This window comes from Amphibalanus amphitrite, unplaced genomic scaffold (assembly GCF_019059575.1).
Source record: "Amphibalanus amphitrite isolate SeventyFive unplaced genomic scaffold, NRLGWU_Aamphi_draft 000361F_arrow, whole genome shotgun sequence".
Lineage (NCBI taxonomy): Eukaryota > Metazoa > Arthropoda > Thecostraca > Balanomorpha > Balanidae > Amphibalanus > Amphibalanus amphitrite.
The window spans coordinates 83,166-108,447 of record NW_024881855.1 but is presented as its reverse complement, the minus strand read 5'-3'; the positions used below and the strand labels follow the sequence as shown (position 1 = coordinate 108,447).

The following is a 25,282-nucleotide window of genomic DNA, read 5'->3' as shown; positions in this document are numbered from 1 at the left end:
GCGCGTTGTAATATGTCTACGATTCCTGAAGTGTCATGAGCATGACATGTCATGATTCTCAGGCTTTCGTGTTCTCACATTTTCCACATCAGTATGTTTGATTTACCATCACAGCCCGCGAGTGGCTTAGATATTCGTTTCCAGGTTAACCACTCACCAATTAATCATGAAACCATCAACCACATGTATCAAGTCAGCTGAGCTACACTTGGTGTATTTATTGCTGCTTTTTCACATGGAAACAGTGCATCCGTATTCCGTACCCAACTGCGCAGAGATTCCGTAAACGAATGTACTCCTCGACACATCTCTGCATCACCTCTCTCCATCAGAGAGGATGAATAGTGCGTTCTTCCGGACTTGGCATTGGTGGCACCCTACCGTTACAGCAATATGGGCGCCTGCGACTTGCATCTATAAATATAGTGTAGGTACTCTAAATGTACCGCATAAGGCATCACGATGAGTCCGTAACCACGGCCGCTAACAAGTCGGCAAGTCCCAAACCACCGTTATACAATGTGCACTGTGCAGTGTGCACCGAATCGGTAGCCTCTCACAATTGGTGCACCGCTGTCACATGTCAGGCGACGCTGGACCTGCTGCAGAAGGCGCATTGAAGACCACTGGATCTTCAGTCCGTGGGGCAACGGACGCATGGTGCATACATTGAGGACCATAGGGTTCACCTCCGTCATTCAGTGATTGTCTCACCCACACTCGGACTTGGCCCATTTTCTACTGGATACTAAACAATAATAATTCATGTGCTGGTACGCCTGCGGAATAAAAACAAGGCACATTCTGCCTTAATTCCACCGGCCGACACACTCCGACACAATCTGACACCTCGTTACAATAAAACACAACAGTCCCACTCAGCTAGCTTACGATAAAACACAAGCTGGTCGGGTGTGACCCGGCATTCAGTACCACAAAATCCCTCTCGCACAGCCTTATGCCCCACCCGTAGCTACACAACAGGTCCTCTGGATACACTGGGTCACCCCACAAAGACCGTAAGGCAACTCTGAAGGCACACAGTTTACCAATCTTCGGCCGGGAACACGTGGAAAACACGTGGGTACTTGGTCGGCGAGTGTGAGGTGCGCCACACGTGGGCTGACACGTGCCACGAGGACGGAGGAATGGGGCGGGCATGGTGTACCGTGCACGTGGCGCAAGTTCCCCGCTCCTTACACTGTTGAAATGATCCACGATCTACAGCGTTTTGGTTTGCGCACTACTTGCTCGCCATCAAACCGGAATGATTTATCCTGACATTTCTACACTAGCGCTGACCCGCTGGCTCTACGGGTACTTCAGGGACGCTGGTCGCACCTATCTCAGCCCTGCGAGCACCCACCCAGAGCACAGGAGCACTGTCATCTGGCAGAGCACCGCCGGTGCTCCGGCCGCCTGTTTAGCCGTTTCGTCCGGTCGCTCTGTGGTGCCCGCAGCTGCTGCCTCCTCTCTGGGTTTGACCGGCGGCGCTCGGGGCCGGGCCGGCTGCGGCGCTTTGGAAGGAGCCTCTGTGGTCGCAGGGAGAGGGGTCGGCAGCGCCTTGGGAGCCGCCGGCCGCGCCTTCTCCTTCCGTTTGGGGAAGATGGTCTTGTCGGCGGCTGATCCACATACTAGCTGGACGCGAGAGTGAAGTTCCAGCGCCGGAGGATCGCCGTGCCAGTAGTAGACGTGGTACGAGCAGTGCAGGTTGGAGGAGAACGATACAGAGTCGAACACGCACTCTGCCGAGCGGGGCTCGCCCGGGTCCGAGGTGACCAGACGCGTGTCACGCGGACACATGTCACATAACGTGACGTTACGCTCGTTACGCATGCAGCGAGCGCAGCGAGACGGCCAGTCGAAGCAGTGGTTCATGTTGTTACTACAGCAGCTACTGAAGGCTTCATCGCTGCCCGGGCAGTCGTCCCACTTGAACGGGCAGTTCTGGCACACGCGGCCCGTGTAGCCCGTCTCGCACGTGCACGTGCCGCAGTCGCACGTGCCGTGGCCGGAGCACAGTCTGCCGTCGACGCCCCGGCACCGGGAGTCATCGCATGTGTCCACCTCACGCGCGACCCGCACCCGGTCCTCCTCGCACGGCGAGCAGCTGGCGCCGGGGCCAAGCGGCGCTAACAGCGACACGCAGCGGCGGTCGGCCGAACTAGCGTCACTGCACCAGGCGCAGGTGGCGCTGCTGTCTGCGCAGTCTCGGCAGCTGGTGAACTGACTGCAGTCTGCAGCCGGGCCGACAGCGTGAGCTGAAACAGAAAGGAGACGGGGTTTGTTACTGGGTGATTTGAATTGAACATGCTTCAGCAGCTGGTTTGACTAGATCGCTGGCTAGTTCTAAGCTAAATGGGTGATTGGCGAGGGTACTGTGAGTGTGACCTAAAGGGCTGTGACCTAGGGGACCGTGACCCAGGGACCGTAACCTGGGGAGTGGGGGACCTTGACCCAGGGGACCGTGACCCGAGGTCCCTAGGTCACGGGACCGTGACGAGTGCTGTGACCTCAGGACCTGACCTGCGACTTGTGCTGTGGCTTTCATGAGGTAAAAAAAAAAACCATTAAAACATGATTGTTTGCTATTATGTTACAACTTTTACGTTGAATTTACAAAACATTGCGACATTATGAACTTCATTATGTTTGACAATGGTACGCTTGTTTGACTATATGTTGTGACTATATTATGTTTGACTATATGACATTATCAGTGTCGATCGATTTAATTTCGCTCAGAACGGAGCTACTTGAGCCCTAGTTCGCAAGGGTGAATTCAGTGAAGTTTTGAATGCATCCGAGTAATGGGCCTCCAGCTGCAGGGGTCGAGTGGCAGGCGCAGATGAATTCCATTTGCGTCAGCAAAAAGCAATTAATTTGTGGTATATGCTTCTCTTCTAACATAAATCCTTATTAAGCGCACATTGCACAACAATGGAGAAACCCCTCCTGCCTGTCGTGATTTTGCATAATACAGAATGATTGCGTCCTAGTTTCAATATCGTGAGTCCGTTTACTAAACACCATCACAGTTCGCTGTAACGGATAAGCCGATCCAGCCGCGTTTCTGCGATTCAGGGAAATGTGATTGAAGAGCGCAAAAGCTGTGTGCATTGAAATTAAATGCGACAGTAAAAAATGTTTATGAAGTAATGAGAAAATCATCAGCAATGTCACGAAGTTTCTCCATTCAAGCTATCCAGTCATTTATATCCAAATGCTGCCACTGTTTCAGTATTTGTACATCTTCAGTAGGTAAATGCCTAATATCGATAGCCATAACATAACTTTATTTCATCAAACTCATCGCGGCTATGTGCGTAATTAGGTGGCTACTAAACGGTGTTCTAGGAATCAGCACAGCAACTTTTCAGGTGACGCCAGATTTAAACCCATTGTTACCTTAACGGTCTCAAATCTCATGCGCTTAAATACTTCAGCCAAAATGATGGGCAATTCCGGGGATATAGGACATAATCTAGCTTAATTGGCTGGCAGCTTTCAACATATTCATAGCAGCTCAGTCCCCCCCCCCGTTCCCCTCCCCCACCATCCGGCACAGTTACGCCCCCGAGCCGGTTCTCGGACTCGAGAGCGTATAGCTCGGTAAGATACCCGACATCTGGGTGCTAAGTGATTCGAGCGATTACCGTCGGAAACTCCGGGCCAGATCAGCTCGTTCCGGCCGTTTACGCGCAACATATACACACAGGAGACGGCCTATCACACGCGGAATGTAAACATTTACCGACAGGGCATTCCAGGCCGGTGTCGGTGGGGTCACCCGACCCGCCGCGGGTGCGATCCCTGCACCATGAGCTGCCCCCGTCACAGTGGGTCCGACATTAGTCACTCCGGCAGGGAAACGTCTGGTATACCTACTACATCTACGGTGCCATCGTCAGTTCAGCCCTTTGTCCGCAGCTACGCTACCGTCATCAGAGGCACCGTACGGCCGTCATCCGTCCGCGTCATCATCCCATCACCCGTATACCATTCCGTCATCCCTTTTAACCTCACCTATCTCGCAAGTCCCAGCCCTTTGGAAGCTGGAAGATCGCGGCACGGTTGCAGGCACGACTGGACCCTCATGCACGCTCCGAGGTAACGGTCTCCAGCTCCCCGCCTGACGCCTGCACTTATCGGCTGACAGGTTGACGTACACAGTTGACGGCTATGACGGCTGTGACGGGCGCAGTTGACGCGTGCCGAGCATCGCACGGCTATCTCGGGGCGCCAGGGTGTCGCTCATGACATGATGGAGCCCCTGCAGCGGAGCCGATCGAGAGATAGTCGGATATTGGATAGGGGGTTGACGTTTGGGAGCTCGAGAGAGTTGTGAGGGAGAGTGGATTCGTGAGTGCGGGACTAATATCGAGCTTGCTGAATGTTTAGGTATATTTCGATAGCTGACAAAACAGAACTAACTTAACCCTCGCCGGCACAGGGGGGGGGGGGGGGTGATGCAACCCCCCCCCCTAAGGTTTTTTGCGAATAACTCGCGTAAAAAGCGGCCGATCGCGACGAAACTTTCAGTACCCTCGAGTTGTTCAATTTCACACCTACCCTGAAAATTTCGTGACCCTGACCCAAATGACCTTTGACCTGTGACCTCTTTTCTGTGACCATGTTTGGCCGAAATCGCGGTTCGGCGCATGTCGGCTCGCATTAGCCGCGCGTTTGCAAGCTTTTCGTGGTTTCAAACGTTCAAACATGTGATATTGTGATTTGATGCTGCTCCCATGCATTAGGGTGGGTGTCAAGGTCATCTGAAGGTCAGGTCAGGTCATTGACCTTTGGTGACCTCGGGTGACCTCGGTTCACTTTTTCGAGTTTTACATGTTTCTAGGCTAGTTTTTGGAGCTGAATTCGAATTTAGCAACCATTTGAACATTTACGAAGTAGTTTTGGTGCCTTCGTAACATGTTAGGAAGCTGTCCGAGGCGGTTGACACGTATTACGAATACCCGTCACAACCCCTACCGGTTGACCTGACCTGACCTGACCCGACCTGGTCTAAATGCTTAAAGACATCATCTCTGGTCAAAACTAACACGATATTCGTGATCAGCACCCCGGAAAACCACATAGCAGCCACACTTTACGACTTTCTAACAGGTCCCGATTTTCCCGGTTTTCGGGTCATTGACCTGACCTGGAAGGTCACCCGATGACCTAGGACCTTACAATTGGGTATCATCGGCTTCCTCTCGTGACGGGCAACACGCTCGTTTTTTCCGCGAAGCTCTAGCTCGATCAGGGGCCAGACGCGAGGGGGGGTCGTACCAACCAACCCCCCCCCCCCTTGTGCCGTCGAAGGACTCAAAATGGCCTGTGCCGGCGAGGGTTAAATGAGGTAGTCTACCCCATTATTGCAAAGAATATTGCCACTCCCTGCTCGGGCAAATCAACAAGTTGTCCTCTCAGTTGCACAGGCACATTTCAATTAAAAGTAAAACTGTGATGGAGTCGATTACCATTTGTTAATGAAGTTCTAGTGTAGTCCTATGTAGAGGGATGATGCAAGTAGGTAATGAATACAACAAATCAACCTACCCGGATTCACCACTGAATCAACATAACTTTACCCTTCCAAGGCTAACTCGTCGCCATAGCTGGAGGCATGCTTTCATTTCTTCAACAGGCAGCGCCTCGGCTTGGAAGCGGATCATGCTTGTTCCTATAGCCGATACAGGCCCACACCATAATCAGATCCCATAAATCGGACAATGGAGAGGCCTCCACCAATTGCCAGCTACATGCTCACTTTCAGACAAGTCTCGTAGAAGCCTATCTGGCGATCTACCGGGGAGTCATTACCCGGTCTGCAGAGCACGTGACCCGGCCCTCCCCCCCCCCCCCCTGTCTAACCTGTCTGCACGTGCTCGGGAGCAGACATGTGCTTGGATCCGAGAGCTGGATCTATGATCTCAGTGGATCTCTCGACAAAATAGAGGGGTTGGATCTATGATCCGGGTGGATCTCTCGACAAAATTCAGGGGTTGGATCTATGATCCGAATGGATCTCTCGACAAAATTTAGGGGTCGGATCTATGATCTCTGTGGATCCAGCGGGCAAAAATTTGTGGAGGACCTATGATCTGTATGGATCTCACGACAACATGTAGCCAATGAAACCCCTATCCTACATAATTGTACACCTTACAGTGCAATACAATTGAGAATTATCACTTGTGGACATGGTTATTGGTTAAGACCACTTGTAATCATTAGATATCATCATTAAATTTGAATTTAAATAAACAACATTTGTACTACATTTAAAATAAACCAAGAACATGCATATTGCTACTTTTTGTGACCAATTGTAACTTTTTCATGACAGCACTGATGACAATCTTATCAACAAGCTACAGCCACTTTAATTCAATGAACAAGCAGTACAGACAGATGCAGTGGCAGCAGGGCACTGCAGATTTTCATTTTGGTCCCATTCTTTCCATGCAACGCCAGTAGGGCTAATGTTAAAATGCCAAAATCTATGGGGGCACTGTACCCTGGTGCCACCCCCCCCCCCCTGTTCTGCCGCCTATGGACAGATGTTAGGGAATCAAACCTGGAAGCCAAATAGGTCAGTTTTGTTAAAAACATGCAGCAATCCACTTCTGCCAGGTATGAAATCCCAATCCAGAATGTTCGTATGAGCTATGTATGTGCAACACAATTTCGATTTAGTAAGAATAGCAACCAACCTCTAATACTTTCCAAATAAAATTATAAGATCAAAAATGGCATCAACTTCTTCAGATTACCTACTTTTGGCACCGTGCCACCGCCACGTGTGTGGTGCCATGCTGTGCTTTTGTTATGAGAGAGCCTCCCAAAAAAAGACAAACGAAATTCACAGCTCACGTTTTGGTAATATGGTTTTATTACGTCATTATCGTTTGACCAATGAAAAATCTTAATTTGACCAAAACCGAAATGATTCCAAAAGATTCCCCGTAATAGGCCCTTTAAACTAATGACGTAAGATATTGTTATTCTTTTGAAAAATGAATAAAACAAAGATGCAAGGCGCACACCGCTCTGGGCCATATAATACCGTTTCAGCTTACGTTTACGTCATTAAATTCAACGCTACAAAGATGATATTCACAAACAATCGTATCGTAAAATTATATGAGGCAGAAAAAATGAACATTCTTTAAAAAAAAAACTCCAGACTTTTGAATTTCCAGTTTGATTTTTTATTTATTTTCATTATACTCGAAGGTAGAACGCCTAGCTCATTTGTCATTTGAAATGACGTCAGGAGTTCTATTTAGATACTGAATAATCATTTTACGGTAAATATCCAAGGCCATTACAATTGATATTTCGCTTCCCATCGCTTCCGCAGGCTGTTGAATATTTTTATACTTTTGTTTATATCTCAGTTTATTTTATCAAATATTTCTTTCAATAGATTGAAATACCTTTACCCAACCAAGCCACATGTGTCAGTATCATCTTTTATTGTTTATCAATCAATTGTGGTAGCTGGAAAGTGGAAAGCCTCATGGCTCATGGTTGTCTAATGCAAGATTGTCTTATCAATATCATTATGTAGATTCTAACATGAATTGTGATGTGGTAGGTACCTAGTTATGTATTGTTCATTAGTCATTACTTTGACTTACCTCTATGTTAATTGTTAATGCAAACTTTTCTGTTGGTAGGTATGTGAACTGTGAACAATCTTCATGTCACTCAATTCTCTCAAGTTGTGACCGTCATGAGCCTCCTTTATTTTGTATTCTGTATAATGTAACTGGATGCCTTTACTAATATGTCCTTCTCCTTTGTATAAGATTGTTTGTTTCTAACCATACTTTGGTATTCAAAACTTCTTATGAAAGAAAGTTGTTAACATTTTGAGCACCTATGAGCTATGATCCCAATGGATCTCACGACAAAATTGGGGAGCCAGATCTATGATCCGAGTGGATCTAGCGACAAAATTGAAGGGTCAGATCTATGATCCCAGTAGATCTCTCGACAAAATTGAGGGGTTGGATCTATGATCTGAATGGATCTCGGATCGGGATCCATGGGATCGGATCTCAGATCCATTTTTCCGGATCCAAGCACATGTCTGCTCGGGAGTGTGGAACAGCATCTTGCGCAGACTGCATGAAAAGTCTATGTTAGCAGCGAGCTTCTTGGTGGGGGGGGGGGGGGGAGGGGGTCGGAACAGAAAGACGACCAAACGGACCGATGAAACCAATGGACAACTAACAGAACCTGCCGATATCGGCCCACTGCAAAATAACGGACACAACATGGAAAGAGCGATTTTTGAAAATGCGCCGAATCGATTGCAATGTTTCCTAATTATTTTCGCATTAGCTATATTCGTACTATATCGTGTTAATTTTATATGACAATCGCTACTACGTTTTTGATGAAAAGTAGGTAAATACCGATGTCGGATGAATGTGACATGACATTTTTTCAGGCGAGAGGCTATTAGGTGGGCGGTGGCAGGTGGGTGGGTGGGTACTTCCTCTTTTACTGCCAAAGAATAAGTTAACTTTCATGGTGCGGTACTTCTGGTGGCAGAACGGGCGTATGTGTCACACGGCCCAAGCCAATGTTATCCAGCTTATATTGTTGTTTTTGAGGTTGACATTGCTCGCTAGTTGATTTAGACTATCTCGTCAGTGACGCAAGAGAAATGAAGTGTGCACTGTGACAAGTTCCTCAGGACAGTGCATTATCATCTACCAGAGTTGCCGCCTTTGAACATGGGCCTGCTGGAAATGCTAATGCCGAATACTTCTGGTGCAGATCTGTCGGGAGTTCATTCTGTGACACGTCTAATCCGATGAGAAGGCGACACCCTGCGGAATCGTGCTCCTTTGACGTGTAGCTGCGCGGTATTCTGGGTGAGATTATATGTAGTTGTAGGTATGACCCCACACGAGGTGTGCGGTGCCAGCCACACGGCTCGCGAATTTATCTCAGTCCTTACATTATCTGAGCAATTTAGCACTGAACACAGTTAAAATGTTCTATGGGGAGAACATAATTACGATTAATGATACCTATGATGTTCTCAACATTTGGGCTAATGTCCCATATTTGGACATCTATAGCTAGCTATAATAGTTTGGGTCACCCATGCCGTCCATCATTTTTCTGTAATCCCTAATTTTGAAACTAAATGACTGGCTTATGTCACCACAACAAAAAGAGTAGAAGCAATTAACTGTTAAATGCATTATTGAACACCGCAAGCCATAGGTATGCTCTCGCATATTTTTGTTGGCCGCAGATGATGTGTTGAGTGGATTCTTTAGCGCACTCTGGTCCAGGATTCTGATGACATCACCGCACTGCGACCGGATTGATTTGTCAACGGCAGACAGGCCGGCAGCAGCGCTCGTAGTCACTGGATCAGCCCAGCACACTCATGTAGCTACAAGTTCAGCCGCAGCTTAAACGGCCGCGGCCGTACTACATCAGCTTTGAGGGATTGGCTGCCTAAACAGAGCTTACCCAACATGCCCGGGCACTTTTCTGGCATTATCAGACATGACTGCGGTAATTTTAGCCGAGTGTGCTCCAAGAAAATCATGACGATTATTGACACTGATTGAAGAAACAATTTTAATAACTTAAAAACGTAACTAGTCTGCTTTTTGTATATTTTCCTGGAAGCTACGTGCCTCATTCCATCACGACACGAGCACCCTTCACCGAAGCGGTACAATTGAATGAGCTTTGTATGTTGCTTGGGCTATCTACAAATAAAGCCGACACTTGTAAAGCACCGTTCATCTGGCCAGCTGGGGCGTTCGTGAGGCGATAGCCCCTCTGACGCATGTCAAGGCACCGCGTGCAACATGCAGCTACACCCCCCGGCCGCACAGGAATGCATACTCCGCTGATGTGAGATCACCAAATTAAAATACGGTACATGCACTGTGGGCACGTGATCGGCCCGGGGGGGGGGGGGGCGTGCACCCCTCATTGACAGAAGCTGTGCGGATTTCACAGCTCATATGAATAGGGTAATAGCCGATATATACGACAAGGGTTCTATGAAAGGGGACCGTATACTATATGCCACCCACTGCACAGTTGGAAACGCGCACATTTATCAGTGCGTGATGGGACATGACCCATCAGATCTGAAATGCGTAGAGGGGGAACTTGACAGGCAAACGCGTGACCGTATGAAAGTATGAATGCATAACGTATGGTGTATGCCGCAAGTAACTATGTGACAGACAGACCGACAGACCAACAGACAGACAGACAGACACAAAGACACACAGACATACAGACCCAGGCCCACATCCCGATATCAATATGCTGACAGACTAACAGACCGACCGGCGGACAGTCAGACGGATCGACAGACCGACAAGCGGACAGACCGATAAACCGACAGACCGACAGACTGACAGACGGACAGACGGACAGACTTACAGACAGACAGACTGACAGACGAACAGCTCGACAGACATACAGATCCGGATGCAGTACCGGAGGCGGGCCCCTGTCAGCGATCAGCTGTCAGTTACGTCGCTGACGGACGAGACGGGCGTAATATAGACGACCTCACGGCGCATACCAATGCGGCAGAGGTGCACGACGGTGGAATTCCCAGCCCATCTACCTCTGAAGACTGAACCGTTCATATTTCACTGCCGTAAGCCCAGGAGCGCGAATAGGCGCCATCGACAGTCTCGGAGGCAGAGAATGGCAGGTTTGAGTACTATTGCGCTGTTATATCCCGCGACCGCCTGGGGGGGTCGTTTTCTTGAATAACTCATGAACCACTTTCGCTATCTACTTGAAACTTGGCATACCTTCTCCCCCAGCAATTTGACGTCTCCTGTGCAATATTTAAGAAAATATTTCCAAAAATTTCTGAGATATATCGATTTTAGTGATGTAACTACATGGCGTTTTTAGTCAAAAAGTGGTAAATGTTAAAAAAATCACCAAAAATCAGGGTTTAAAGCAAATTGCAAATTAAGGACATCAAAAGACGCAGCTCAACGAGTTCTTTAAAATGGCTATCTCGGATTTGGCATAAAATGCGTTTTTCACCCCTAAAAATTCAAAAAACTATATTTTTTGGAAAACAGCTAATAAAATCCAAAATTTTGGGAATTAAAAAAAAAAAACGGAATATATGTTGTAGAGCTCTATTAGAACATTAGATGCCCCAAATTTCAACTTTCTATCTTGATTTTTGACCCCCAAATTGTAAAAAAATAGCTCCAACATGCATAGGGCATGGTGACGTCATAAGCATTTTCGTGAATTAGAGGCACTTCTGAACATCGCATGTGAAAACAAATGGCACCACTAGATTCCTGGGACAAAGCTCGTCTAGAAAAGTGCGTTTTTATGTCAAAAATAAAAAGTTGAAAAATTGACCTTTTTTCTTAGCCCTCGTTTAGTTATGTATGGAATAAACATTTTTTTATGCTTTCAATGCACACTTATCACCAGCACAGTGACTTGGGGTCACATATAACCATTACCATCGGATTCGGCGTGAAAAATAAGCCATAAAACATGTGTCGCACGCCCATGTAGCAGAAAGTGAAAACCGTGACCTTTCGTGACCTGACCTGACCTTGACCTGTACCTAGTATGACCCCTATACGCACATGGTACTTTCACTAGGCCTTTGAGGTCATTTTTGGTGAGTTTCGAGCAGCAGCTATCGATTCCACTGTCCGTAAGCCGATTCATGCAAAACCCCTGAATTTGACCTTTGACCTGACCTTGACCCGAAAGTTGACCTCAATCTTAAAATCTTAAGAGTGCTTTGGGAAGGTCTCGTAGAGACCTTTCGAACGCCGCCTCGCGGGGCTCGATACGACCATTGGTTCTCGAGATAACAGGGGGGGGTCGGATCCGACCCCCCCCCCCCCAGGCTGTCGTGGGTACGGAAATAGCCCAGGCGGTGCCGGGATATGCAATGTGTCAGTAAAATTATGACACGGTGCGTCGCCTTTTGAATTTATGCTCAATTGGTCACACACAAATCACAATCAATTCCTCTGCATAATTTGATCATTATGCAAAGACACTGAACAAAACAAAGTTATCTTACTCGAGGGCAGCGCTTTTCGAGTGCGCTGCGGCCCGAAGGTTGGGACTTTGAATTGTGAAAAAACGCCCGTATCTTATAAACTCTGTTATTAGTCAAAACCAATTTCTTTAGAAGCGACGTACACATGTCAAACCGTTTTGCATGAGTATTGCCACTGATTGGCATTTTGTGCGATTTTTCTCTGACACGCAAAAACAAACAATAATTTCCCAAAGACAGCCGACAACACATGAGTGAACTAATGAAATTATATGTACAAGTGCCACAGACCCATAACACATTCCTACCAAACAAGCTGCCGAGCTAAACGACTCACCATACCCAGCCAGTTGAATATTTTTACCTCACGATCATCGGGCAACGACGCTTCAATGGACAGCTGGGGCATTCCACGATAGATCGTACCAGGCCCGTCACCCTCATCTCTCAGATTTTAATGAAAATCGGTCCTAGGGGTAATCATAGGCCCCAAAGACGCCTGGCAAAATATCAGACTTCTCAGATCAAAACTTTTTGAGTTATATTGCATTACATTTTTTTAACTTCGGTATGTAACGGTGAGTTTGATGGCCTATAACTCAAAAACGGGTTAAGCAACCAACAAAAAGTAAACAACACTAAGTTTGCGATGAATCAAAAATTAATATTACTTTTTAAAAATTCCAAAGAAAAAATTTCATTGTTGAGCAAAAACCTTAACCTTTTTTCATTTGCCTCTAATGACTTTTGGGACCAAAATTTTTCACATTTTTATTTTTTCAAAATAAACTTCATGTCATTGCAAATCGACATGCAAAAAATTAGAAAGGTGTTCTTTCTATAAGTTCCTCATTTTCCCGCAAACAAAATGGGTTTCGGAGGGGTTGATACGACCCCAGCACGCCGTTTCGCTTCTAATAGAGCTAGAGCCTCGCGGAAAAAACGAGCGTGTGTGCCGTTACAAATCGCAGCGATTGGTACCCGATTTTAAGGTCTCAGGTTAACCGGTAGCGTCTGAGGTCAGGTCACGTGACTGAAGTTACGGGTTTGGTTTTTAGTAAATAACTTCGCAAAAAAATGGCCGCAGAGCCGCGATTTTGGCATCATTGTGTTCGCCTAGCTCAGGTGCATCGAATGGTATACTTTTTGCTAGGGTGAGGTCAACTTAAGTAGTTGACCTCGGGTCAAGGTCAGGTCAGAGCCCCTCAGGTCACGAAGCTGGGCAAAGGGTATCATATGGCATATCATTCGATTCGGAAGGTCTTCCCGAGTCCATTGGTGACTTTCCCGACTCTCTAGCTCCATTTGATCGGGAGTTATTGACGAAAAACTCGTACGACCCTAGTGACGTCATAAATGACGTCACGCAAGGTTAACAATGCAAAAGTAAAGCATTGGACTTTGCGAGGAGTGCATGAAATCACGATACCATGTACGTGGGATAGTTTTAGATCATTCTCGGCGCCAAAATAACAGTTTTTATATTTCCCCATTGATTTATAACAGTGATGTCACGTGACCGACCTGACCTCATGTAACCTTGAAAAATTCCCAGATATTCAAGTTGTGAGACCTCTGGAGGACACCATGTATGCGTCCTGTAACTTTTATTTCGGACAGCTATGGTCATTGGCGTCCAAAACAATGTCAGAACCAAACAGCCTTTTTCACCCTCGCGCTTATAGGAAAGAGGGTTGAATGAACCCTCTTTTCACTTTTTTTCAGATGACTCAGACTTAAATTGAAATTTCAGTAACCCGTGATGTCACTAGGCAGCTTTACCACGCCATTGGTAAGTTCCCCTCCCGAAATCACTATTCGAAACCGTTATCGTGACGTAAAATAAATACATTTATAGAAAGAACACCTTCCTAATTTTTTGCATACTTCTTAACAATGAGCCAAATATTTTTTTAAAGAAATAAAAATTCAAAAAATTTTGGTCCTTAAGTCCAAAAAATACAAATGAAAGAAAACTCGATATGTCATATATCAAAAATAGCGTATTTTTCAAAATTTCAAAAATACATATTAATCTCTGTTTCATTGCAAGTTCAATGTTATATAACATTTGGCATTTGAATAATCCGTCTTAGAGTTACAGCCCGCCAAACTTAGCGCTGCAAAGCAAGATCCAAAAAATGTTATACACCATAACTCAAAAAATACTAATCTGATAAGCCTGAAATTGTTACAGGTGGATTCAGAGCCCCTGATTACCCCTGAGACCAATTCTCGTCAAATTCCGAGAGATGAGGGTGTCAAATTAGAAAAAAGTGGTACGATCTATCGTGGAATGCCCCAGCTGCCGTGTTCTATTTCTGACGCTAAGTGAATACACTGCTGGCAGGTCAGGTAATGGATGACCCCATGTCAGCTTTCCGACACCGTGTCTATAGACCGTTTCAGAAGCGGACTACGCCGTAACTCGTTTATAAATGGCTCCGGAGCCGAGCTGTGTTATTACACACTACATACATGGCCTGCATGGACAAAATGCTGTGTGCGTCACGCTGTATATGTTTGTGTGTCTGCGTAAAACCTGTCTATCGCTGGTGAGGGTCGATGTCGAAGGTCAGTCCGTGTCAACAATCCTGACATATCTACAGAGCCGCTGCTTTACCAAAAAGCAGTCTCACCATCGAAGAGTCGGGCACGTTTATATGTTTTGATGATCGTATTTTCAATAATAATAGGCATATTTACTCGCGCTTAACTGAGGAGTTTGAGGGATCTACCATGCTCTCTCATATTTCTCCAAATATGAAAAACTAAAAGACATATTTGTGCAATTTTGACCTATATTTTTTTTTTGTAAACGGGATATTGAAGTATGGATTTTGCCATCGAGCATGAGAATGTCAGCTGCGGCACACACATCACAAACGGCGCTCACCTCAGATTTATTACGACAAAAGTCCACTAAGTTCATGAACAAATTTGCTCCGCTCACCACGAACTGACCAAACCAAGCTCACGTAATGATGTAGCGCATCACACGTTGCATTGTAGCATTGCATGCTACTGAAACGGCCGCCACCTGCGATAAGGACAGCCATGAAAGGGAGGACACCACGGTCCCACCGCAATACAGCCAGACGGTGAAACGCTGCCAAGGCCATGTCCCCTCCCCGGGTCACGACAGTTCTGCGCCCGTAAATAGTGTCTCCGGACAGCTCGCATCCGGCGCCCACTGTCTCCGGTCCGGCCCGGATCCGGGTCGGGTCCCAGCCGGGTCCGGGTCCGGCCAGGATTCCGGAGAGGGAGGATCGCTTCTGAGGTGTCCCGCAAACATTTGGTTATTTACCATGATCCGTCCACAGAAACATAGGCGGATCCAACCCAGAGTTTTGGGAGGGGCAAACCATCACAATTTATTGTTTCTTTTCATGCACTGCCATAGACGTAATGTTAAAAATGATGTCCTTTGTGGAGGGCAATTGCCCTATTTGCCCTACCCGGGATCCGCCACTGCACAGAAATTCGGATAACAGAAGCCCATTGGAAGGCCGGAATGATGACGTGACAGTTTTGGAGGCCCGACGACAGATCTGATCTCAATCAGATCCTTGCGAGATGCTACAATAGACTTGTCTGGAATATCCCACCTGCCCTGCGGCATATCTATCAGATCAGTCGGATATTTTCGCTAGACCCGCACAGACACACATCTGTCAGCCCTGTCCGTCATATCCGTCAGATCCGTCAAAGATATTCGTCAGCTCCATCCATCATTAGATCCGTCAGCGATATCTTCCGACCAATAGTCCGTCTTGGTCCAACGCCATTCGGGGAACACTTCATGCCGTCTCCCTCCATTGTCTGTGCCAACTGCTGCATTCCCTTTCCGCTGAGCCATGACAGCCACCGCAAGCGCAGCACAGGTGGTGTCTAAGAGCACCACATTCATGGATTCCTGCATGCACCGGATGATTGCAAGCGCATGCGACGTCGGCAGTTTGGGGTGCATTCTGGCTCGCCCGCCAGTCCTCGTGGCTCGCTCTGGCCTTGTGCCACCACCGGTTGGGCCGAAATATGTTCACGAGTGGCGTGTCGCCCGGTAATCTATGCTGCTGCTCCGCCAAAGTCACCGTGACACCGTGTGTCATCACTGTACGTTTGTGTGGCCGGCAGTCACCGCGAAACGGGCGCTCATGGCGTAGCGTCGACCATGGTAGGCCGTTCAGTTGGAGAATCCTAAAAAAACGACCTCCTGGTTTTTACTTGCGGTCAGGTTTTGGAAAAGTAGTCCTACATGCTTCTGTTATGGTGTGATGAGGACTAACGGGACTTGTTAGTTGCATCCCGACTGTCCAACGAAGCTGTATCTATGCTGCCTGACAGAGCACGCTGACTCTCAGGCATCTGGCGCCCGACCGTCTGACGGTAGTAGCGGTGTAGCCTGACTCTGCGGGAGCTCCGCATGGCCCGCGCAGTCTGGCAGAGCTGCCACAGCTGTGTCACGTCCAGAGTACCTAGGTATATTAAGTGGAGCCACTTCTGCCTGACAGTGACAGCTAGCCCAGCTGTCGCCGCTGCTGCCTGACAGTTAACCCCGCTGTCAGCCGCTGCAGCTCCCGGTCAGGCCACGAATACCGGCGGTCGGACCGTGCGCCGCCGCGCCGACCCTGACCAGCTGTCCTGTGCAGGATACCGGAACGGTGGCACTGCAGCGGCAGGCGACCATGAGTGCTGATCTGGTCCCTCTGTGGTGGAGGACCAGAAACGGGACGAGCTAGGGAGGATACAGAGGCCATGGTGGATCCAGGAGTCACAGGGATCCAGGAGTCCAGTAGCGGCGGAACACCTTCAATTAAAGGGGGGAGGCACTGCCGACTTTTGGTCCCATTCTTTCCATGCAACGCCCATAGGGTTTATTTTAAAATGCCAAAATCAAAGGGGGCCACGGTGCCCCGGTGCCCTCCCCGTTCCGCCGCCTATATATGCAGGAGTCATGTGATACACATTACACATGAGCTATGGGGATACAGGAAGCACTGGAGGATACAGGAGTCATAGAGAATGCAGGATCCATGTGGATCCAGCATCCATAAGGATCCATTGATCCAGGAGCCATGGACGATGGAGAGGTTATGGAGGACTCAGATGACCGTTCAATCAGGTGTTACCACTTACCACAATGACCACATTCATTGCAGTGGAGATCACGTCTTCGCCGTTTCACCGGTCTAGCTAATGGATGAGATCATCACACGCCGGCTGACGTCACTATACCCGTGAGTGACGTCACTGCACCCGCCGGTGACGTCACTACGCGTAGGCGCTGTGAGACTAGTGTCTGGGTACGGAGACGTATCTGGTGGGGAGTGAGGAATGTGGCGCATCATTTACGACCGCCGCCAATGCCACTGCGCCGTGCGCGTCACTGCAGATGCGGTGATAAAACTTGACACCGTCCGCGCTTCAGTTCACACTGTCACCTCTTATCATCACACGGCGTCAGTCATCGATTAATGACGCATGTTAACTATGCTGAGGCGTTGCTGGGTACTTCGCACTACCGGTAAATTACAATGCTGAAATAAGCTCAATTTTCAGATATAACGCGACAATCCTGTACACCCTTGTTTGACAAGGCTATGATAAGCATCCAGCACCCAATCCCCAGCGATCTCCGCTCAGCGCTCCGTAAAATACGGCTCAAACTTCACGGCTGATCTGGCTCCATGTCCTGGGCACCTGCCTCCTCTAACGAGAGAGGAGGGATTTCCGCCGGTCCGGACGGGTGTGATAATACCCTACTGAGGCGGCGGAGGCGGATCCCATGAGGCTCAGCGTGGCACGTGCCGTGGTGGTCAGGCCACATCCGTGATCGACAAGTCCCGACCCAGCCACGACCGGCCACCGCTGCTCCGTCTGTGAGCGCCGCTGTGTGTATGTCGATTGTCGGTAGATCCGTGGTAAAATGACACACGTGGCCTGACATGCCGCTCACGGTGGCACGTGCCACACGTGTGTCGCACGTGTGAAATCACGCGTCAGTTGGCTCGCCTGGTAACTGCCCGTGCTGAATGGTATGCCGTCTCTGGTAATGTGGCAGGTAATCCCCCGGAACAGTCTCAGGTGACTCCAGGGGACCGGCAGCGACCAGGGCACTGGCGTGACACTGACCGGACTGGTGGGCCAAAACTCCGCGGTATGCGACAGTGGAACATTTTCCTTGTGGTGTGCATGTGCATGCGCTCACCCGAGCATGTAACTTTATGCCGTGGATAATTTAGATAATGCTGGTGCTCGCATGAAAAATAAGAATAAAAATAATCGCAGCTACCCTAGAAAAGCTTTACGCTTTTTTACACGGGTTTTGCCATGGTACCTGAAAATATGTTGACAAGCCTTGTATTACGAGTTTGTAATATAATACCACAACGATAGGCCCAGTTTGCACTCGTTTTTACTCATGATGATTAGCCGACTCGCATTGGTCTTATTCTTTATTTATTTTCTTACTTTCTTCCTTATGCTAATGCCTTGCCAATTGCCATGTACCTACTCATGTTTTATGTAGTAGCAAATATAAAAATAATTGAAAGGAAAGCTCTACAAAAATAGAATCAGCTAATCAGCTGTCAAATTTCGCCAGGAAATATCGGCCTGTGTCGATCACCGCAGGCGCTTGGTAAAGCGAGAGCTCCCTTACTTTGTCACCTCAAAAGAGCCCGCCACTGAGCCCGTAGCGCCCGCCACACGGTCTTACGATTTGCACGATTTCATAGTCATGAGGAGCGAAAACACCCTGAAGCAGCCGCTGGGAGGCACGGAGCGTGGCGATCACCACCACATAATCTTCTCAATTTATCTTTGCAAACTCACAACACCGCAGAGGCGTGTTCGCGCGATAAACAAAGCAATCACTGCACATAGTCGGCTAGTTGAGTCGAGTTACGACACGAGGTCGTAAACGTCAGACTTCTCCGTTAATCTCTATTCGGCAGATAGCCTGTGCTGTGGTTACTGGTTGCTGAATGTGTCCAAAATGTGTCCAAGACGTGCGACGATGAAATTTCTTGCAAACGGGAGCATACCCAGCCAGAGGAATTTATTGTTTAGAGTGACATGCATGATTTGTTATTATCGAGGACATGATACAGCTCGCATGTTTTTGAAAGCGGAATATGGACGATTTAATTACAATGTATTTGGAAAGATGATTGCTGATTCGTCCCCGGTGAAGCACGCATACCTACAACTTATGAAGTTTTGCTCTGATATAATGCCGAAGAAAAAAAAACTGGATGAAAGTGGACTGTCGCTATCCATAAAAATGTGTTGCGACTTAGCAGGCAGATTTAATCAAAAGCGGAAAAAATAATAGAATAACAACTGTGTGCATGGAAACAGGTGGCTACATAACAGGAAGGTATACTTGGAAGAGTTTCGTGCAGCTAATACAGGTAGGTGATGCAACCTACCATCTGGCTCGGGAATTTATACCAAGTTTACATAAAAACGTCCCTTGCCAACAAAAGATAGCATCCGGCCTGCTGCCTGGACAAGCGCTGTGCACACATTTTTACAAAAAGTTAATGCACGCTTGGTTGCCCATGTGTGAGATTGGTCATGCAATTGGACAGTTAGGTGCGAACTGCGCTGTACCGTCGAACATAACGTTCTCTGACGATGTGATAGTGCATGTTGGACAGCGCGACTCCCCTGGTGAACTGCGGAGCGGGATACAGTGCAAGCCCGATTATAATCAGCGCTGGCTGCGCATCCAGCTAATGACCGATCTGGGGCGCCGGAAATGTCCAACAACACAACGGCGACACGTGTGATGTAAGATCATGTCAAACCGATTCTGATACCTGGACTAATCTCATTCAGAGTGCTGTTGGAATGTTGGAACAAATGCGGAAGAGATGACACTTCTGAGAATCCTCCAGCCACGCTTATTCACCAAGTTTCCGTATGTATACAGCTGTGCAATGTCCTCACAAATCATGCATAGTTTCCACGTATTTGTTATCAGCATCCATCAACATTGCAGGACAAATGTTCTCCTTGGAGACACGGCTAAGCGTTCGTTGTCATTCCCCTCCCACCTTGCAAAACACGTACATATATCCTTGGCGACAGCCCGTGTGTCCGAGTCATTCCTCAGAGCCACCCGGGAATTCTCGTCATATGCCCGACATCCAGCTGGGGCCCATTGTACACCTGCTTGGCGGCGAATAATTGATGGTGATATCGCGGCTTACGTAACGTCTGCAGGGGGCTGGCCTGGTGCCGGTGTCGACCAGGGCGCTACCAGTTACCACTCTTGCCCCGTGAGTGTCGATATAGCCATCAGTCCCCTCCCCTGGGCGTGCGTGTTGGCACCTTTCCGTCCCCATGGCCCATGGGGGTGTGATTTGCTATAGTAGTGCCGCACTTCCCTCGAGTTGCTAGTCTGTTCGATATTACTTCGTCCCACGTGTTCTGGTTCCATTGTAACTACACCTGCAATTGTTCCCCTGAAGTCAATTCGCCCTCCCGTGGCGTTCGCAGACCCCGGAACAGGTGATTTACGTTCAGAGGGGCGGTAGACGCTGGCGGTCGGTGCCCGCAGTCAAAGCTGTGCCGCTCATCATCATCGATCTTCTTTGGCAGCCGTGCATGAGACCGACGCCCCAACCGCGCACTCGCCACGTCAGAAGAGGGGTCGCTGGAGGTTTCTACTCACTGGCAGATATTCATCCACCGCTGACATATACACCGCTCATTATACCACCAGATATGTCAACGAGGAGAGAAAATATTTAGGCGTTCTTTATAAAGCACAATTAATCGAAGTATTTCTGCATTTTTCTGTATTGAAAGCGATTATTTTAACGTTATCCAGAAAAGACAGAAATGGCTATTTTTGTAGGATATTTGGATAATTCTGTCAAATTTCGAGCACCATCGGCAGTGCCAGGTGCCACGCCAAACCGGACCCGGAAACGCCGGGGGATGGAGCGCGCTCCGCTGTCGTCCCCGGTGAATGCTGGGCCGGTGCCGCTCGGAATTCGGATGCTGTGTCCGCCCCGGTCGGATGCTGTGCCACAGACCCGTTTCGGTATCGGATGAATGCAGTACCATGCCCCCGTTGGCCTAACCCGCAATGGCTGGTAAATGCTACACGGCAGGCATGCACGACGGCGACCGTAATGCGTCACAGGTGCGATTTATGAATGTGACACACGAACACTTAACTGCTGACATGGGGCAAACAAGCCGTGGCTGCGGCGGTGTACGGCAATAAAATACTCTCCATGGTTCCGCCGCTGTAGAGCATAGTTCATCACTTCATTATCCGTGTTCGGTGGTATGTACCAATCTACAAACATACGCGAAAATAATGTGACGGTCTGGCGTTGAGAGTAAGACTGACTATCCGTTTTAGGACTCCATCTGTCGAGGATGCGGCCCTATAATTTTATGAAAAGTAAATAGGTGCTGGTAAGAAGAATTTTAGACTCGACAAGCCCTCCGAGCCGGATATATTGACAAGATTGATGACGTGATAGGAATCTTTGGCTTCAAAAATTATCCTCATCAAATATAAGGTACATGAAGTCATTTTATTTTTGTCCTTCCAACCAGATACCTAATCCTGAAAAATAATTGTACCTTTCTATAGCCGACTTACCATGAAATACCGGAGCTGTACTGCAAGCCTTGAACCACAACTTGACCACTGTGTGTGGAATACCCCAGCTAGAGCCAGATTAATTGCATCTGGAGCAATAATTGCGTATTTCCCCAGGATGTATTGCTTTATCTATGTACGTTCTTAAAAGAGGCCGCATGCGTGCTGTGGTGATCTTTCGAACGTTCACGGATCACCGCACAAAACAGTTGATGCGCGGATCCTGCTTCTAAAAAGAAAACCTTGACGTAAGTATGAATTTAAGCTGAGACAGACATCCTACTATTCAACTTATATTTTGCAAAGAAAAGCGGTTAATGTCACTCTCCATTTCGCATTTCGAGTAAATCATACTAATCATACGGCAAAGAAACTGAACTAAACGTCAGATATCACTAACGGAACGTGGCCAGGAAATGGGTCTAACCATTTTTATATTAACCCTAGAACGCCTAGGGGGGGGGGGGTTGTATCAACCCCCCCCCCCTGAGGTTTTTTTCGAAGTGCACGCTAAACGGCTTGTCATAGCGGGCTGAAATTTTCAATACCCTCTGGGGCAACCTTTGCGCATCTTTTGCCGAAAAAAAATTGATCGGGTCATGTCAGGTCACGGAGTTATGACGTCATAAGAGGTACAGCCTCCGGCCGGATTTTCACAAACTGAGTGCCAACGCCCGAGGTTTCCTGCCGGTGGTACGGACATCGGTTGATGGATCGTAATGAAACTTCCTATGCATGTTGGGGCAAGTATTGGCTATCATATGGTATAAGAAATTTGACCGGGTCAGGTCAGGTCACGGAGCTATGACGTCACAAGAGGAACAGCGTCCGGTACTATTTTTGAAAAGCGCCCGAACCACTATTTTGCTAATTCTTGTCACCTCAATGGGAATATGCAGCAATATTAGCTTCTATAGGGAGCAAATGGACCTCCCAAATCCAAAAATACAATCAGATTTCAAAAATTTAAATTTTGATTTTTCGAATTTCTGCCGCCGACTGTGACCTTGCCGACTTCCGGCGCTCCCAACGCGCCATTTTTAGAGCTAGGGAAACGAAATACATACCAAACGATAGAGAATTGATCAAGGAACACGATAGAGAAGGTTTCAAGACGATATCTCCCACCGTTTTGCCGCAATCGCCGCCGAAAGTTGAAAAAAGTCTATTTTTCCGAAAATTTGACCTTTGACCGGTCAAAAGTAGGTCAAATGTTGACCTAGGACCAAAAAATATACCACCAATCGCGAGATCTCGTTGAGAGCAATCCGTTGGTTTTTTCCGCTAAGCTCTACGACCTTCCGTTTCGAAACGCCAGGGGGGGGGGTCGTAACAACCCCCCCCCCCCTGGTCGTTCGTGTTATGAGAAATGGCCTGGTCGTGCGAGGGTTAACGTTTTTACATGTTCAATTATAGTGATAGGAGAAACCAAACCAGGCGATCACGCAAAGCCTTAGCAAGAAAAGGAAAGAAGAAAATAAATTGTAATAAACGCAGACGCAAATGGCAACTCGCTTGGTGAAGTAGCCTTGTGCTGAAACTTGAAAGATTTTCCAATTTCGTCTGGTAGGTACCTTCTTTCTCGTACTTGCCAAAAACTTAGGTATCATCCGTTTCTTTTTGGTAGTTAAGTAGTCATATCGAAGGTCTCTTGACGAATCAGGATGCTGTTGACCGCTGACAATTGACATATTAAATAATTTATAATTGCAACCAGGCTCCATGCAATTTCGCACATGCTTCTGTAAAACCCGAGGAGGATGCCGGCTGTTTTGTTGCAGGAATGGCTAACTAACGGGCAACCTATTAGCGATGCAAGTGGTTACAAAGCCAAAAACCGGCTTCAGGCCAGCACCATACAAATGTTGGTGAGCTGCAGCGCATGAAATCCGGCTAGCATCTTATGAGCTCTTCAGAGGATCGGCGGCCATTTTCCAGCTCCACCCTTCTCTCGCTATCAGGCAGCTCCAGCTAATGTCCCGTCCGCCACTCGGCCGCGGGAGCGCTTTTATATGTAGAGACGATGTAGGACACACTCAGGGCCTACCGCCGGGCCTTAAGTCACGGGTCATATACTCGCCACTTTATGAGAAACATGCAAAAGGAAACCAAGTTCCCTTCTTATTGCCGTATATCATAGTGACCAAATCGCACCTATCATCATTGCGCGTCATGCATCTTTTGCCTTACCTTTGGCATCTTAGTATCTTGCGCCGCATACTCTCACGGATCAAATAAAGCTGGCAACTTCCTACCTCATGTTGAGCAGAACTTATTTGGTTTGCGCTTCATCCTGATTCACGGCTATTTCACCCAAACAACAGCTAAACTCTCCCCTCTCTCACCCAAACACACTTAGCCGCAAGGATAAAGGCTTGAGCAGCAAATCTAATTATTTTACTTGTTCATCACGCAACAGCATTTTATCGCGTTCTAGACGCTCAGCTTTTTCATCAGAAGATCCGGTGGTCGGAGAAAACTATTGCAAGAGCAGCATGACAATAAACCTTCACGTTGGCAACTCTGGCCCGTCGTATGTCTACCATACCAATTTCTCGATGTTTTTGATAATGGATTTTAACATTTTCATCGTTAATAAGACATCAAAATTAGGAGGATCCAGCATCTAAACATGAATTATTTAAGCATTTAAACATTTCCTTTACAAAGTACACCGTAAACCATGACTAGAGCCCAGCACACGAGTTCTCATGCTGACTGAGCAGGCCCGACGCCCATACGTGCACTGACCGACAGCTCCATCCAGCGGCTGACATCCTCTCACTCAGTGGACCTGTTTTGGTCAGGTCCGCTATAGTCCATTCCAAAGGTCCCATCATGCAATTGACTACTGTTTTACTATGTTGACCGTGACCAACAGGCGGCAGCGGTGGCGAGAGATCCGCGTGATTCCCGGGTGGCTGTGACCGCTATAGCCCATCAGCCGGCTGACATCACCTCAGAACGGACGCCGCGGCGACGACGGTGGCCCGGCCCGCGGGTGCGGCGCGAGGAACATCAGGGCTGATCACCGAACCCGGCTCTACGCAGAACGCAGCGCTATGGCGGTAGCTCGGTGTCAGAGACGAACGGCGGTCATCGGTGGACACGGCCCACCGCGCAGGCGGCCAGGGAGGGGCCGAGGGAATGGCTTTGAAGGTATGCCAGGGAAGACGTTAGGCCCCGGTCCGCAGTTAAGCCAGGCCGAGAGGTCTCAATCTTTGCACGGGCCGGCCAGGTGCATAGGTACTCATTTCTTCGCATCAATCCCAATGCCAGCCCGGGCTCCAACTCTGTCAAGCCCCAGCCCAAGCCCCAAGGATAGTTGCCCAGCCCAAGTGGATAGCCCAACCCCACTCATCCTCCGTCCAGCCCTCGCTCCTGCCCAGGCAACCTCGCCATTGCATCCACGGCGAGGTCCAACCCTGCTGCAGTGCTGCACGGTTCCCTCGCCGCTTCCAAAGAGCGCCAGTTAATTGATTGGGCCGCTGGAATCGAAATACAGCCGCTCAATAATGGAGTGAGCCGTCACCGCCACTGCTGACGCTGACGAAACTGGCTGACGACACGGTCGCAGCGTA

General features: G+C 48.2%; 1 protein-coding gene across 2 annotated transcripts in view; it reads right to left on the bottom strand.

The window, feature by feature from the left end:
- Positions 1–184: 184 nt before the first annotated feature.
- The window catches only part of LOC122389539 (integrin beta-like protein 1), a 34,341-nt gene continuing 9,243 nt past the window's right edge, over positions 185–25,282 (bottom strand). The window contains exons 1-2 of one of the 2 annotated variants that reach the window (XM_043381685.1): positions 6,784–6,841; positions 185–2,261 (exon numbers count right to left, since the gene is read on the bottom strand). In XM_043381685.1, the coding sequence (XP_043237620.1) occupies positions 1,342–2,261; positions 6,784–6,820 (957 nt within the window). In that variant the 5' untranslated portion in view covers positions 6,821–6,841 and the 3' untranslated portion in view covers positions 185–1,341. Of the gene's footprint in view, positions 2,262–6,783; positions 6,842–25,282 lie in introns of those variants that run through there. The other variant, XM_043381684.1, reaches the window with a different exon arrangement.